Source organism: Cucurbitaria berberidis (assembly GCF_010015615.1).
Source record: "Cucurbitaria berberidis CBS 394.84 unplaced genomic scaffold K460scaffold_3, whole genome shotgun sequence".
Taxonomy (NCBI): domain Eukaryota; kingdom Fungi; phylum Ascomycota; class Dothideomycetes; order Pleosporales; family Cucurbitariaceae; genus Cucurbitaria; species Cucurbitaria berberidis.
In genome coordinates, this window is record NW_024468937.1 from 4,775,301 (window position 1) to 4,787,728 (window position 12,428).

A 12,428-nucleotide genomic window follows, 5' to 3' on the forward strand; every position below is an offset into this window, starting at 1 on the left:
GCAGAGTTGGAGCAAGGGTCGTCATTGCAACGCGGAAAACAAAGCGCGAGCATGCCTCTTGCTCATCCGAACACCACCGCTCAACGCGTCTCCACTCAATGGTTGCCACCCTAGGCGAGGTTGTTCTGCCGACGAGATCATGCAGGTAGTCCCTAGGCGGCGCTGGGACGCTACTTTTGCCCATTTGCCTTCGGAGTTAAGACTTTCCTGTTCTGTTAAGAGGTGAAATGGCTTAGCCAGCGCGTTGCATAGATAGCACCCAAGTCTGGAGTACAGTTGTTGACTACCCCTCCTATCCCCCGCCGGGTTCAAACTTCCTTTGCTTCCCTTTTATCTCATCATATCTTGATTTGTGCGGCGGATCACAGCTCTTCATCATGACACTCTCATACTCTACCAAGAATCTACCTAAGCAGCTCTTCATCAACAACGAATACGTTGACTCCAAGTCCTCCAAGAAGCTCTCCGTCTACAACCCCAAAGATGGGTCACTGCTCGCCGATGATGTGCCTTTGGCAGGCGAGCAGGACGTTGACGTCGCCGTAGATGCAGCAGAGAAGGCCTTCCCCGCATGGAAGAAGATGAGCGCGAATCAGCGCCGAGGTATCCTAAACAGGTTTGCAGATCTGGTGGAGAAGAATGCAGATTCCATTGCGCAGCTTTCGAGAATCTCGCTGGGCGCGCCTGCCGCGTTTGGGGCGTTCGAGATTGGACTTTGCGCTGAGTGCTTCAGATACAATGCCGGCTTCATCGACAAGTTCGGCGGCGAGTCTTGGCCACAGGAAGACGGCTTCCTCAAGATTGTACGCAATGAGCCCCTTGGTGTGACTGCCGGCATCGTTCCCTGGAACGGTCCCATCGGTACAATTGGTCTCAAGGCTGGACCTGCCTTGGCTACAGGCAACTGCTTCATCCTCAAGCCCTCAGAAAAGACACCCTTCTCTTCACTCGCACTCGGCACCCTGATCAAGGAGGCCGGTTTCCCCCCAGGTGTCTTCCAGGTCCTCACGGGAGATGGCAGCACCGGTGCTCTGCTTGCGAGCCACATGCGCATACGCAAAGTCTCATTCACTGGCTCCATCGCAACGGGCAAGAAAATCCAAGAAATGGCCGCAAAGTCAAACTTGAAGCGCGTCACGCTTGAGCTCGGCGGCAAATCTCCCGCCGTTGTGTTCGATGACTGCAACCTCGAAAATGCAGTGACGTGGACCGCAAACGCCATCACCGCCAACACTGGGCAGGTCTGCTTTGCTGCCAGCCGTGTCTACGTCCAGGAAGGTATCTACGACAAGTTCATTGAGAAGTACAAAGAGGCCATGAAGGCGAAGGCAAAGGAAATCGGCGACCCAGACGACAAATCCACAAACATCGGTCCCCTCGTTGATGAAGCACAGTTCAAACGTGTACAAGGCTTTATTGAGCGTGGACAGCAAGGCCAAGGCACTCTCGCCGTGGGCGGTAAACGTGTTGGCGACAAAGGCTTCTACCTCGAGCCTACCGTCTTCACAGACGTCGATCCCAAGTCTGAGATTCACTGCGAAGAAATCTTCGGCCCTGTGAGTGTTGTCAAGAAATTCAAGACAGAGGAGGAGATCATGCAATTGTCGAATAACACGAACTTTGGGCTCATGGCTGGTGTGTTTACACAGGATATCAACAAGGCGCTGCGTGTGGCGAGTGACTTTGATTCGGGTATGGTGGGTATCAACTGTGTGAGTATCATGTTCACCATGACGCCTTTTGGCGGATCGAAGGAGAGTGGCCTGGGGAGGGAGTGTGGTGTCCATGCGCTGAGGGCGTTTACGGAGCCGAAGACGATTATGATTAACATGAGCTACTAGGTCTTTCTAAGCAGTTAGAAGGTTAAATGCGGGTAGCTTTGAGAATTTGTTATCAATTGAAACCGTCCCTACTATCACAATCTTTTCACTAATTATAACGTCTACCAACAAGAATGCCGAACATCTGCTGAACCAATCAGAGAGGCATACAGTAACATATCACTGGGACGCTCTTCTCTGATAAACTTTGCAAGCAAACAGTGATCATTTATTCTATCGAATCCACCGCGCACTCTACATATCGCTACGGAATAATCTTCGCTTTCCTCATCCGATCAAACACGCCTCCCCAAGACGTCGCCGAATCTCTCTCCTCAGTAAACCCAGTACTATACATCTTCGTCATATCGTACTGCCTATCAAAGTCAAACAGGACTAAGAGGGCATACTCAAATCCAGGAAACACTTTACCATGGTCTGCATGGCCCTCTTGCAACCCATGCTTCTTCTCAAGCTCCTTCCACGTGCTGAAATTCTCCTTGATAAACTGGCGAACCTCGGGTGGATTTTCCACGGGGCCAGTACCCTTCAGCCCGAAGTATTCACATAAGACGGGCCACCTCTTCTCATAGGAGGACGGAGTCTTTTCGTCTGCGACGTTGTATCCGCCGCCCTTTTCCGTCTTCTCACTCAGTGATAGGTGGATTGTTTGCCGAGCTATCATGTCGCTGCTTGAGTCGTTACTCAGCGCTTTCCAACTCTTCTGCGTACCGGGGAACGGGCACTCGCTTCCCTCTCCCTTGACAGCTTTCCACAGACTGAGGTAAATAGCGAGGGAGGAACCGAGCGAGTAGAAGTTCTGGTTGGGAACGAAGCCGATGATGATGTCGGGACGTGTCTCGCACCAACTCCACTTTTTGTCTTTTGCGTAGTCGGCGATGAAATCTATTTGTGGGTGGTAGAATAACTTGTCGTGGAACTCGCCTTTGAGGCGCGGCTGGGTCTCTTTGTGCGGTGGGGTGATTTCAGGATCGGAGTAGCCGGGGACGGTTACTTGCAGCATACAGCCATCTATTTGGTGTTAGAGTGAACTCTTCAGGGAAGGTCTGGGGTAGGAGGACTTACAAATCTTCGCCCCAATCTGCAGTACTACGAATTCTAATTTCGGACACAGCCTATCCACCGCTATCACGGCTTTCTTCCACATGTCCATTGCCTCTTCTAGCTCTTTCGGCACATCTGTACCTGCCTTGTATGCCAGGTAGTAGACATGCGTAACCTCCCCAATGTCCGGAATCTTCTCCTTCAATTCCTTTTCGAGAGATTCCTGATCGTTGGCAAGCAGATCTATGCCAGATACGATGTTCAAGCGCGGGTCATTTGGCCACTGTGATTTCTCCTGAGACAGGGGCCTATTGGTAAGGGCGTGGGCGCGCTTCCACGTGTTTTTAGCAGGGTAGTCATGTAGAATCTCGTTGATGAAGGACCAGCCTGTTACCCCGCTGGCGCCGAAGACGAGGGCGGACTTGGACATTGCGAGGATGTAGTGGGGTGAATTGGCGGTATAAAGGAGGCTGCCAATGAAAGACTTGCTTGATATCCCGGACTAAAATGAAGTTGGATAGATCAATGGTACGATATGAGAAACTATCAGCCCACCTCTTCGAAATCGTCTACTAGCCATGTGTTGTCATCGGACGCTTTAATGATAACGCCGAAATCTGTGGGCCTTCCTACCCCGCGACACGAAGCGTGAGTTAATACAGGTTAGTTCAGCGCAAAATTATCTTCACGATACATGACCTAATTCCGAGCGTGTGACCGACTCAAGAAGTATAGAGACTCTGCATATGATGAGTTGTATTTCCAATCGCATACATCGCATCGGGGTTGGAAATGTTAGCCTGGGACTTCCGGGCGGCGGTTTCTAGCTTCCCGGCCTTTTGCGAGTCATCTGGAACAGTTCTCGACAGAAGCGAGTCATTAGACGTGGAGCCGATGAGGTTAAAGTTTTGGGGGCGCTATGGATTCTTGGCTTGCACTGTGCCAGGGTGGTGGGTGTGATGAGGTCGCCTGTTTGTGCGTATAGAACTTATGTTGAAGCAGGGGTATATTAGCGAGATGCATTCCCAATCAAAACCTTCGTACTAAGTCAACCAACGTCGGTGTGGAAATGCTTCCTGTAAGATGTAAGAACCAAAAGATAACTATATTAGAAGTTGACAGCCCCTGATGTTCTATAGCACCTTCATCGTAAACTAGCTCAGTGAAATTCATTCTTATCAGCGTATACATCGTTCTCCAGGAATACCTCCACCTTGTCCGTCATCTTCGGCGTCAAATCCTCGCACCAAAAGGCACAGAGCAACCCCACTATGCCAAAACTCAAACTACTTAACGCCACAATCTTCAGCGCATGTGCGTAACTCCACTGGTACGCTAGTGAAGCAGCACTGATTGCCTCCATGCTCGTTCCGGGTACCTCCGCGATAGCGGCAGCTCCGAGTGGAACGGCTGCAAATAAAGCCTGCGCATTTTCTGAAGACATGCCTTCTGCGATGGCTGCAGCAGGTACGGTAGCAGCAGCCCGTGTGCTTTGTGCGTTTGTCAGGATCGTGGTATAAATCGCTTGAGCAAGAGAGCCACCGGCATAGCGAGCCATACCGGCAAGACCTCCTGAGAAACCTAGGTCTTGTTGCGGTACACCGAGTTGGGTGAATGCGATAGACTCATACTGAGCCCAGCCGAAGAAGCTCGCGTTGATGCAGCAGAATGCGATCATCAGACCTTGGTTGAACGGCGTAACTAGACCCATTAAGGCTCCAAAAAACACCATGCCCGTCCAGGTTATTATCAAAGTGAGCTTCCAGTGTCCCAACAAATTGCCAAAGGCTATCAAACACATGGAGCCGAAGACAAGACCGACGTTGGGTGGTAAAGTGAGGAGTAGCTCGGTTCTGCGGGAGGTATCTGGTTTAAGGTAGAAGACGTTCACCATCGTAGGCCAGATTATGTTGACGGAATAGTAGAACATTGTGACAATAAAAGCCACGATAAAGGGTGCCGTAAACTCTCGTCCCTTGTGGCTCCGGAACAGATGCGGTGGGCACAGCTTGAATCTGGTATTCGATACTGTTTCCCAGACGCCGAATGCAACGATCATAATGAAGCCAACGACCATGGGCGCGATTACTGTGACATCCGAGCTTGGTTTATATGTCGTTTGGATTATGCCTACTAGCGCGAGACAAATGCCTGGAACGATGAGAGCAGTACCGACATAGTCAAGGCCCTTGATTGCTTCATGCCATGGGACGCCTTTCGGATGCTTGGGCGGTTTGTAGAAGATGAAGAGCGCAGTAAAAGAGAGGAACTGTGCGACAAGACCTGCCCAATAAACATATCGCCATGCGCCGACATCGATCGCGTACTATATACGAAAATTAGTCCTGAATAACTCTGGCTTACCAGGTTTTGCGTGAATAAATGGGAACTTACTCTTCCAACGATAGGACCAATAATAACAATGAGAAATACGAAGCCATCAGAGAGACATATACCAATATGTCGAAATTTGTTTGGCAAGAGTTCTGGGATTGTCAGTAACGGTATTCCTGCCTGTATGAAGCTTGCCTACCTGGAATACTACACATGGCCATCTGCGCAAACCCACCCCCAAACCCCGTGACTGCCAGACCAGCAGTAAAATGATTTGCGGTGTTACTCGTAGCCGTAACTATGAATCCTACACAACAACACGCATTGCCGAACAGCAAGAAGAGTCTTCGCCCGAAAAGATCCGAGTTTGCGCCCGCCAACAAAAATCCAATGCTGTTCGCTGTTGTATACGCAGGCACATACCATGCTCTGGATGTCGGGGCTCCGAACTGGACCGAGAGACGGTTCATCATTGCAGCTGTGGTAGGGACAGGCCAAAAGGAGAGACCGAAGGTGGAACTGAGGATGAAGATGACGAACCACGTTTTCCATGTTATCGTCACTGTTTCTCCTTCAACATTTTGGAGGGTATGAGCTGGTGTTGCGGCGTCGGAGACTTGTTCTACTTTTTCTATTTCGGCCTTCTCCATGGAGGAATGACGTAGATCACCATCGTGGACATCTGTCACTGCCATGGTGATGGAAGGAAAGTTACGAAGATGAGTGTGTGAAGGTTGGGAATCAACTCAGACTCTTCTACAGCACGTCCCTGATCCTTAACATGTTATTGTCGATCCAACAAAGCCCAAAGTCCAATCAATCTACCTTCCCCGCATCCCGGCCTCGGACAGCCTGAGTCAAACATTACGGTTCTTTGTTCTCATGGTCTGTATCGCTCAACTACCAAGTCGAACCGATAAAAAAGCCACAGGGACCAGGAAGTTCGCTGAAAGTCTGGGGTGGTGGAGCAGGATGTGGATATCCGGGGTAGAGTGCGGAGTGAGACAGTCACAGGCTATGGCGCTTACCTGATCAAAGCACTGTGTGATACAGGATTTGAAGATCATCTTGGCCTGGAACAACACTTCCGGAACCATCTAAGACTTCATTCTTTCTTCCTTCTGCACATTGTCTTCCACTGGCTGACAAGCTTGCACGCACTGCTCACATGCACTGGCTTGTTTAAATCGGATCTTCGGCATACATCTCAGCCAAAGAAAAACTTCACAGAACCCACTCTCACAGCGTGTGATATCTGCAGCAGCCACATATACCCTGTCTAGCAAGTTTCTTATTTCCCGCTCAATGGGACTTAGCCTGGCTCAGTTCCTCAGTCTTCGCAATATCTTCGCGCGTAATGCCATCCGCAGCATCGCAGTCAGGAATCGCTTTTCCAAACGCGATAAGATCATGTCTACACCACCTATTCAGCGAGATGTCTCAATTGCGCGAACTGTGAAGCGGAAGGACTTACCCGGCCATAACTTTAATCCCACTATGCTTGTAATCCATGAAGTGGTCCGCATCTGGCATCAGGGCAGCCTGGTACTCCGCACTCCCACTGAACTCCGCCCAATCGTCCCACGTCTTGACCCAAATTGTGCTACACGCATCATACTCCAGGATCTCCATACCCAGGCTCTTCACCTTCTCTTTCATCTGTGGGGACTGATACAGCTGTGCATAGAGCGCTCGTTAACTTTCGTATCACTTCTCGAGGGCTATTAATGAAAGAGTGGTGTACCTGAACGTATCGCTGCACTTTCACAGCGTGAAACTTCTTGCAAGCTACAGTGAGGTCGGCGTGCACGTGATTGTAATGCATTTGGAAGTCATAATCGGAGACCGAGGGAAGCTTCTTGAAGAAGAAGGAGAGTTTAATGCATGCTGAGGGCTACGTTTCAGAACGAAGGTAGTCAAATAGTAGTATACGAAGAGCTGCGTACGTTGGTAGTTCTCCTTGACTTCCCATTCGAATTGCGGGTTAGCGAAATGGTGCTTAAAGCTAGTCAGTGAACTGGTACACAGATGAGATAGTAAGATGAACGTACGTCGATCTTGCTGTGAACCATGATGAGGATTTGGTAGTAATAAGATTAGAGTAGATGAGTTGCCTAGGTTGACATTGTTAGAATATAAGTGGCCTCGCAGCTATAGCTGACAAGATATAGACAACCAAAGTATACTGTAAGCCAAGTGAAGGGCGGGGTTAGGGGCGTACTCTGGACCGGGATACTGGGACACACTCATATACTACTCGTGCCAGGACAATCTAAATCAGCATTGATCCATGCGTGACATTGTAACCCTTGAAGCTGGTATCAAAGTGACATCACGTCTTGAAAAACTTCATGTGCCGTGTTATGAGTTGAATTCTATACAACCACTTTGAGACAATTAGAATACCACCACTTGCCTCTTCTCCGCCTTTCCGGCCTCCATGTCTGCGACCATCTGAGGCAGATCATCAATCTTGCGGAATTCTACTTCCGGTTGAATGCTGTGTATACTATTAGCCCTAGAATACCCCAGTCAAACCAATGTTGGACGTACCTGTGCTTCCCTGTGAAATCAACTGCCTTCTTCATTCGCTGAGGAATGCTCGTGCTATCAGCCTTGATGCGGTACCGTCCCGTGGTTAAATCGAACGTATTGATGAACTCTAGACCTTTGGGTGCAATGCCAATCACCATCAGCAAACCGCCTATTCGGAGAACTTCGATTGCACCTGCGTATGCTGCATATGATGCACTGTAAACAGCAGCCGCATGGCAGCCTTTGCCAGTGAGATTTTTGATCTCCTCGACATAATCCTTATTCGTCATGGAGTTGAAAACGGCATCGGCGCCAACCTTCTTTGCCATATCCAGTTGGTGATCGTTGATATCGAGGCCGATAGTTTTTATGCCCATCTACCAATCGTAAGTTCTATACCTCTCCCTATAAAGCAAAACGAAGACTTACCGCTTTAGCATACTGTATAGCGTATTGTCCCAACCCTCCACACCCAATAATAGCTAACCAGTCACCTGCCTTCAACTCACAGCTGTCCACACTGTGGAACGCTGTGATTCCCGCACAGAACAGCGGTGCACTCCTCGACATATCCAGGTTCTGTGGCAACTTTACTGCATTTTGCCAATCCACTACCGCATACTCGGCAAAATATCCGTCGGCGACGAAACCCTGTAGTTTTTGGTTGCCTGTCTCGCAGCGAAGGTTGTGCACCATGCAGCCATCGCATTCGAAGCAACAGCCGATGAAGTAATTGAAGCCAATTGCGTCACCGACCTGGAGGTCTTTGGTTGGAACGGAGGAGCCGATGGCTTCGATGTGCCCGACGCCTTCATGCCCGATTGTGACGGGATAGTCAGGGCGCATGGACATCATTAGATCTGAGTGGCATAGTGAGGCACTTTGGATCTTGACGAGAAATTGATTTGGTGCTGCAGATGGTTTCGGTACGTCGTTAATAACCACTTTTTGTTGCTTGCTATAGCATGCTTAGTTTTCTGGGGTGGTTAGAGTAATGGGATTTTACTTACGGATCCCACTGGCCGGCCTTCATGGTGGATGGAACTGTTTCAAACAATCAACAACTTGCCCGGGACTATGGTGAGTACTATGATGGTTTATTGGAAGTATATATACTAGTGAACTTTTACCCACATTTCTCGGATAAGAAAGACGTGAGACATAACGAAATAGGAAAGACTTCTAAGATGTCAACGCGAGTCACGCCAGGGTCTTGGAAGGGTGGCGGCTGACCTTTGCCTCAACCGTCTAAGCGGAAAAGCAGCGCCGATATAGTGAACTGGCTGGACGCAGCAGCGCTGATCGCTTCGAGCGTAGGCTTGTGCGGGTGGTACTGCGGGGACGATGAAGCGGGGTTGCAGCCCTCCGTACTTTCTGGGGCACGGACAGGTTACGGACAGTCACGCTATAGTACACTCAAGTTCTTGGTCAAATATAATACCTTGACAAAGGCATTGTCTCTATTCATATTGGTCTATAATAAACCCGTCTGCTAGACGCGGCCCTACTTTGATGCTTGTCGTCTCTCTAAATTTTGACGTCAATCCGACCTGCTACGACAATACGAACTTGATACCCGAAGATAGGTTGTCATAGAACCGCTTCCTTGGCGTGTCAAGCTTCGCTGATGGCCAAGCGAAGAAGAAGTGTGGGTAACCCTCGTATAAATCAAACGCACTCGGAACCCTGTAGTCAACTCAGCTTTGTTCATGATTCGAAATGACGGATGACTGACGCTGCCTCGTCGAGTTTCTGCTTCATGAGCACACCGTCATCCCTTAGAGTATCGTGTCCTGCAACTGCCAGGTATACCTTCTTCAGATGCTTGATGTTTGAGTGCAGGAGAGGCGAGGCATATGGATCAGTAGGTGGGGCACCGAAGGCATCTGTTATCGTGTTAGTAGCTACGAAGTTGGAAACACATCTGAACTCACCCCAGAACGCCTTCATTGCATCACTTGTATTGATAGTGTGCTGGTCATGCTCCGTCATTGCCGTGTACTTCGACTGTAGGCCCTCTGGGACACCATCTGGGTGGATCGTTGCAGGTATGAGCCCTATTACGCCCACCAGCTGATCTCCAAGGCCGTCATCAATCGCCTTCAGAGCCGAGCTAAACGCAAGCCCACCTCCAGCCGACACCCCAGCTGTAAGGAACTTTCCCTGAATGGTATTCAACCTCTTCGCGTTCCCCAGCGCCCACTGCAAGCCTTTGTAGCAGTCATTAATCAGGCCAGGGTGCTCATTCTGCGGAGCAAGGCCGTACTCGACAGAGACAACGACAATGCCACCCAGCTTTGCGATTGCCCTACTGAACGGATCGTCGCCATTAATATCGCCCATTGCCCACCCACCACCATGGTAATATACACAGACCGGTTTTCCGCCAGTGTAGCCATCTGGTGTGTATATGCGGAGTTTCAATCCATCCTCGGTCGTTGTGTCTTCGGTCTTAACGGAGGGATCGGGTGCTGGGAAGGTGTATTTGGAGGCCATTAAGCCTCCATACCTCGCGAACGTATCTAGCATCCGCGAAACTGGCGGCTCGAGGCGCATGCGTTCGCCGAGCTCCTCTTCAAACTATGGTTGTTAGAAACTTTCTCAGGATGTACACTTCTTCGTACCTCGAGCCATGGTTTCGCGAATCCTTCATGAGCCATCTTCACCCGATCCAGAACATAAACAATATCGAGACCCTTTCATGGCGGAGGCCATTACTATAAATGCTGCGCGCCAACCATGAGTAATTGTGCATTGGCGTATGGAGACACGCTCATCTCGACTCATTTCGACGCGAGCACGTCAGGGGCCCAAGCTCACTCTGGGGTTCGCTCCACGCCTAAAGAACTCCGACCTCCCCCGCCGTACACCCTCGGCCTGGCGCACCACAACCCCATCGCCATCAATTGGTGTTCCGAGTCATTTCGGCTTTAAGCATGCGTTCACTTTTAATGTTGATGTTTGATCTTCTTTACTTACCTTCGCAGCATTGCTCACAGAACAGCACTACATCACAATGGCTTCAAATGTCCCGATAGATAGCAACCCAGCTTTCGCTCGCATTCCACCATGGGTGAAGGCTAAGCTCCGGCCAATCGCTATTGAGAAGATCCAGCAAGTTCACGATTGGGTCGAGAATGAGTGCATACCTGCCGAGCGCATATACAAGGCTCAATTGGCAGCAAGCAAGACCAGATGGGAGACGCCCGCCATTATTCACGACCTGCGGAAGAAAGCAAAAGCGCAAGGACTATGGAATCTGTTCCTACCGAATCACTTTGTTGAAAGCCCTGGTCTCACCAATTTGGAGTACTCGTGCTGCGCCGAGATCATGGGAAGGGTATACTGGGCCGCACAGGTGAGCTTCACTCCAGCCTCGTTGCGAGTACTGTACTAATCGTTTGCTTAGACGATGAACTGCCATGCCCCTGAGACTGGTAACATCGAGCTCCTGGCCAAGTACTGCACACCTGAGCAAAAGAAGAAATGGCTCCATCCCCTCATGAACGGCGACATGTCCTCTGCTTATAGTATGACCGAACCCGACGTCGCCTCCTCAGACGCAACACAAGTCGGCATAAAGATGGAGATTACAGACAAAGAAGTCATCATCAACGGAAGAAAGCTATACGGTAACTGCAAGTCCAACCCGGAAATGCAGCTCTTCATCTTGATGGGCTGCTCCGACCCCAAAAACCCCAACCCCTGGAATCGACACACCACGCTAGTTGTTCCTGCAAATTCACCGGGTCTGAAGCAAGTAAGGAATCTGACTATAATGGGTTATGACTGGGCGCCAGAAGGTCATGGTGAGTATATCTACGAAAACGTGCGCGTTCCTCGCGAGAACATCATCCTTGGCCCTGGCAGAGCATTCGAGATTGCGCAAGGCCGACTGGGACCTGGGCGCATCCACCACTGCATGAGACTAATCGGTCAAGCTGAGCGGGCCTTCGAGCTCGCCCTCGTACGATGCATGGAACCTCGTAAGAAACCTCGAGGCAAGTTCATTGGCGAGTTTGACAGCAACATCGAGCGCATCGCCGATATGCGAATGACCATTGATGCAATGCGCCTCGTTGTTCTCAATGCCGCAGATACTATGGATCTTCAGGGTAACAAGGCCGGGCGGTACGCGATTGCGCAGAGCAAGATTATGGTGCCGAACGCACTCCTTAAGGTCATTGACGAGGCGATGCAGATATATGGTGGACAAGGCCTAACGCAGCACACTCCGCTACCAGAACTGTGGACGTACGCTAGGTTTGTGAGGGTTGCTGATGGGCCCGATTCGGCACATAGACATCAGGTTGGGCGGGATCAGATGAAGACTGCGAAGGCGTTCAGGGAGAGGGCGGAAGGGTATACAACGAAGTACAAGGAGCTATGCAAGAAGTGGGGTCTGGAAGCCGAGGAGTTCCTGGGCGTTGTATAATATCCTAGCATGATCATAACTTGTATATAGCGCATGCATTCCTGACTTCAATCACTGATCCTCTTGAGAGCCATTGACGGATTTCTATCATGTACTAACTCCTACCGTCCTGTGACAAAGGCAACTAGCCCCTGCATTTTCGCGTACTGTACGCGTCGGCTTCCACGGTTATACTCTCCCGAAACTAATGCATCACTAGCGCGGTGCGGAGAGTTCACCCTAGCTCACTGTAGCCTCGG

The 12,428-nt window shown here is 50.2% G+C and overlaps 7 protein-coding genes across 7 annotated transcripts; 2 read left to right on the plus strand and 5 right to left on the minus strand.

The window, feature by feature from the left end:
- The first annotated feature begins 239 nt into the window (after nucleotides 1-239).
- Nucleotides 240-1,909, plus strand: K460DRAFT_367079 (aldehyde dehydrogenase X mitochondrial precursor). Its single transcript, XM_040933500.1, has one exon. It carries the CDS (start codon nucleotides 378-380, stop codon nucleotides 1,839-1,841), a length of 1,464 nt encoding a protein of 487 aa, XP_040788837.1. The 5' UTR covers nucleotides 240-377; the 3' UTR covers nucleotides 1,842-1,909.
- A 121-nt stretch (nucleotides 1,910-2,030) lies between these two features.
- Nucleotides 2,031-3,501, minus strand: K460DRAFT_339352 (uncharacterized protein). Its single transcript, XM_040931080.1, has 2 exons — nucleotides 2,907-3,501; nucleotides 2,031-2,852 (listed from the first exon to the last, which is right to left on the minus strand). Exons 1-2 carry the CDS (start codon nucleotides 3,313-3,315, stop codon nucleotides 2,086-2,088), a joined length of 1,176 nt encoding a protein of 391 aa, XP_040788838.1. The 5' UTR covers nucleotides 3,316-3,501; the 3' UTR covers nucleotides 2,031-2,085.
- Nucleotides 3,502-4,044: 543 nt separating this feature from the next.
- On the minus strand, nucleotides 4,045-6,084 carry K460DRAFT_386567 (MFS general substrate transporter; the record flags this gene model as incomplete). Its single annotated transcript, XM_040935606.1, has 4 exons — nucleotides 4,045-5,211; nucleotides 5,280-5,371; nucleotides 5,419-5,814; nucleotides 6,045-6,084. The coding sequence occupies 4 exons, from the start codon at nucleotides 6,082-6,084 to the stop codon at nucleotides 4,045-4,047; spliced, it is 1,695 nt and encodes a 564-aa protein (XP_040788839.1).
- Nucleotides 6,085-6,689: 605 nt separating this feature from the next.
- Nucleotides 6,690-7,235, minus strand: K460DRAFT_284250 (uncharacterized protein; the record flags this gene model as incomplete). The annotated part of the gene is made up of 3 exons (XM_040928722.1): nucleotides 6,690-6,896; nucleotides 6,964-7,106; nucleotides 7,166-7,235. Coding segments are annotated over 3 exons (420 nt in total), but the record flags the coding sequence as incomplete, so codon positions are not given.
- A 381-nt stretch (nucleotides 7,236-7,616) lies between these two features.
- On the minus strand, nucleotides 7,617-8,787 carry K460DRAFT_286160 (GroES-like protein; the record flags this gene model as incomplete). Its single annotated transcript, XM_040928865.1, has 4 exons — nucleotides 7,617-7,719; nucleotides 7,773-8,131; nucleotides 8,184-8,712; nucleotides 8,765-8,787. The coding sequence occupies 4 exons, from the start codon at nucleotides 8,785-8,787 to the stop codon at nucleotides 7,617-7,619; spliced, it is 1,014 nt and encodes a 337-aa protein (XP_040788841.1).
- A 390-nt stretch (nucleotides 8,788-9,177) lies between these two features.
- Nucleotides 9,178-10,508, minus strand: K460DRAFT_417396 (arylacetamide deacetylase). Its single transcript, XM_040937879.1, has 4 exons — nucleotides 10,379-10,508; nucleotides 9,689-10,334; nucleotides 9,490-9,640; nucleotides 9,178-9,440 (listed from the first exon to the last, which is right to left on the minus strand). The coding sequence occupies exons 1-4, from the start codon at nucleotides 10,412-10,414 to the stop codon at nucleotides 9,308-9,310; spliced, it is 966 nt and encodes a 321-aa protein (XP_040788842.1). The 5' UTR covers nucleotides 10,415-10,508; the 3' UTR covers nucleotides 9,178-9,307.
- A 126-nt stretch (nucleotides 10,509-10,634) lies between these two features.
- K460DRAFT_339363 (acyl-CoA dehydrogenase family member 11) lies at nucleotides 10,635-12,261 on the plus strand. Its single transcript, XM_040931081.1, has 2 exons — nucleotides 10,635-11,112; nucleotides 11,164-12,261. The coding sequence occupies exons 1-2, from the start codon at nucleotides 10,771-10,773 to the stop codon at nucleotides 12,187-12,189; spliced, it is 1,368 nt and encodes a 455-aa protein (XP_040788843.1). The 5' UTR covers nucleotides 10,635-10,770; the 3' UTR covers nucleotides 12,190-12,261.
- Nucleotides 12,262-12,428: the final 167 nt, after the last annotated feature.

Coding starts and splice junctions, on each gene's coding strand:
- K460DRAFT_339363 (XM_040931081.1), top strand. CDS start 10,771: ATGGCTTCAAATGTCCCGATAGATAGCAACCCAGCTTTCGCTCGCATT. Junction 11,113..11,163: donor GGGTATACTGGGCCGCACAG/GTGAGCTTCACT, acceptor TCGTTTGCTTAG/ACGATGAACTGCCATGCCCC.
- K460DRAFT_417396 (XM_040937879.1), bottom strand. CDS start 10,414: ATGGCTCATGAAGGATTCGCGAAACCATGGCTCGAG. Junction 10,335..10,378: donor TCGCGAAACCATGGCTCGAG/GTACGAAGAAGT, acceptor TAACAACCATAG/TTTGAAGAGGAGCTCGGCGA. Junction 9,641..9,688: donor TGCAATGAAGGCGTTCTGGG/GTGAGTTCAGAT, acceptor ACACGATAACAG/ATGCCTTCGGTGCCCCACCT.
- K460DRAFT_367079 (XM_040933500.1), top strand. CDS start 378: ATGACACTCTCATACTCTACCAAGAATCTACCTAAGCAGCTCTTCATC.
- K460DRAFT_339352 (XM_040931080.1), bottom strand. CDS start 3,315: ATGTCCAAGTCCGCCCTCGTCTTCGGCGCCAGCGGGGTAACAGGCTGG. Junction 2,853..2,906: donor GCAGATTGGGGCGAAGATTT/GTAAGTCCTCCT, acceptor AACACCAAATAG/ATGGCTGTATGCTGCAAGTA.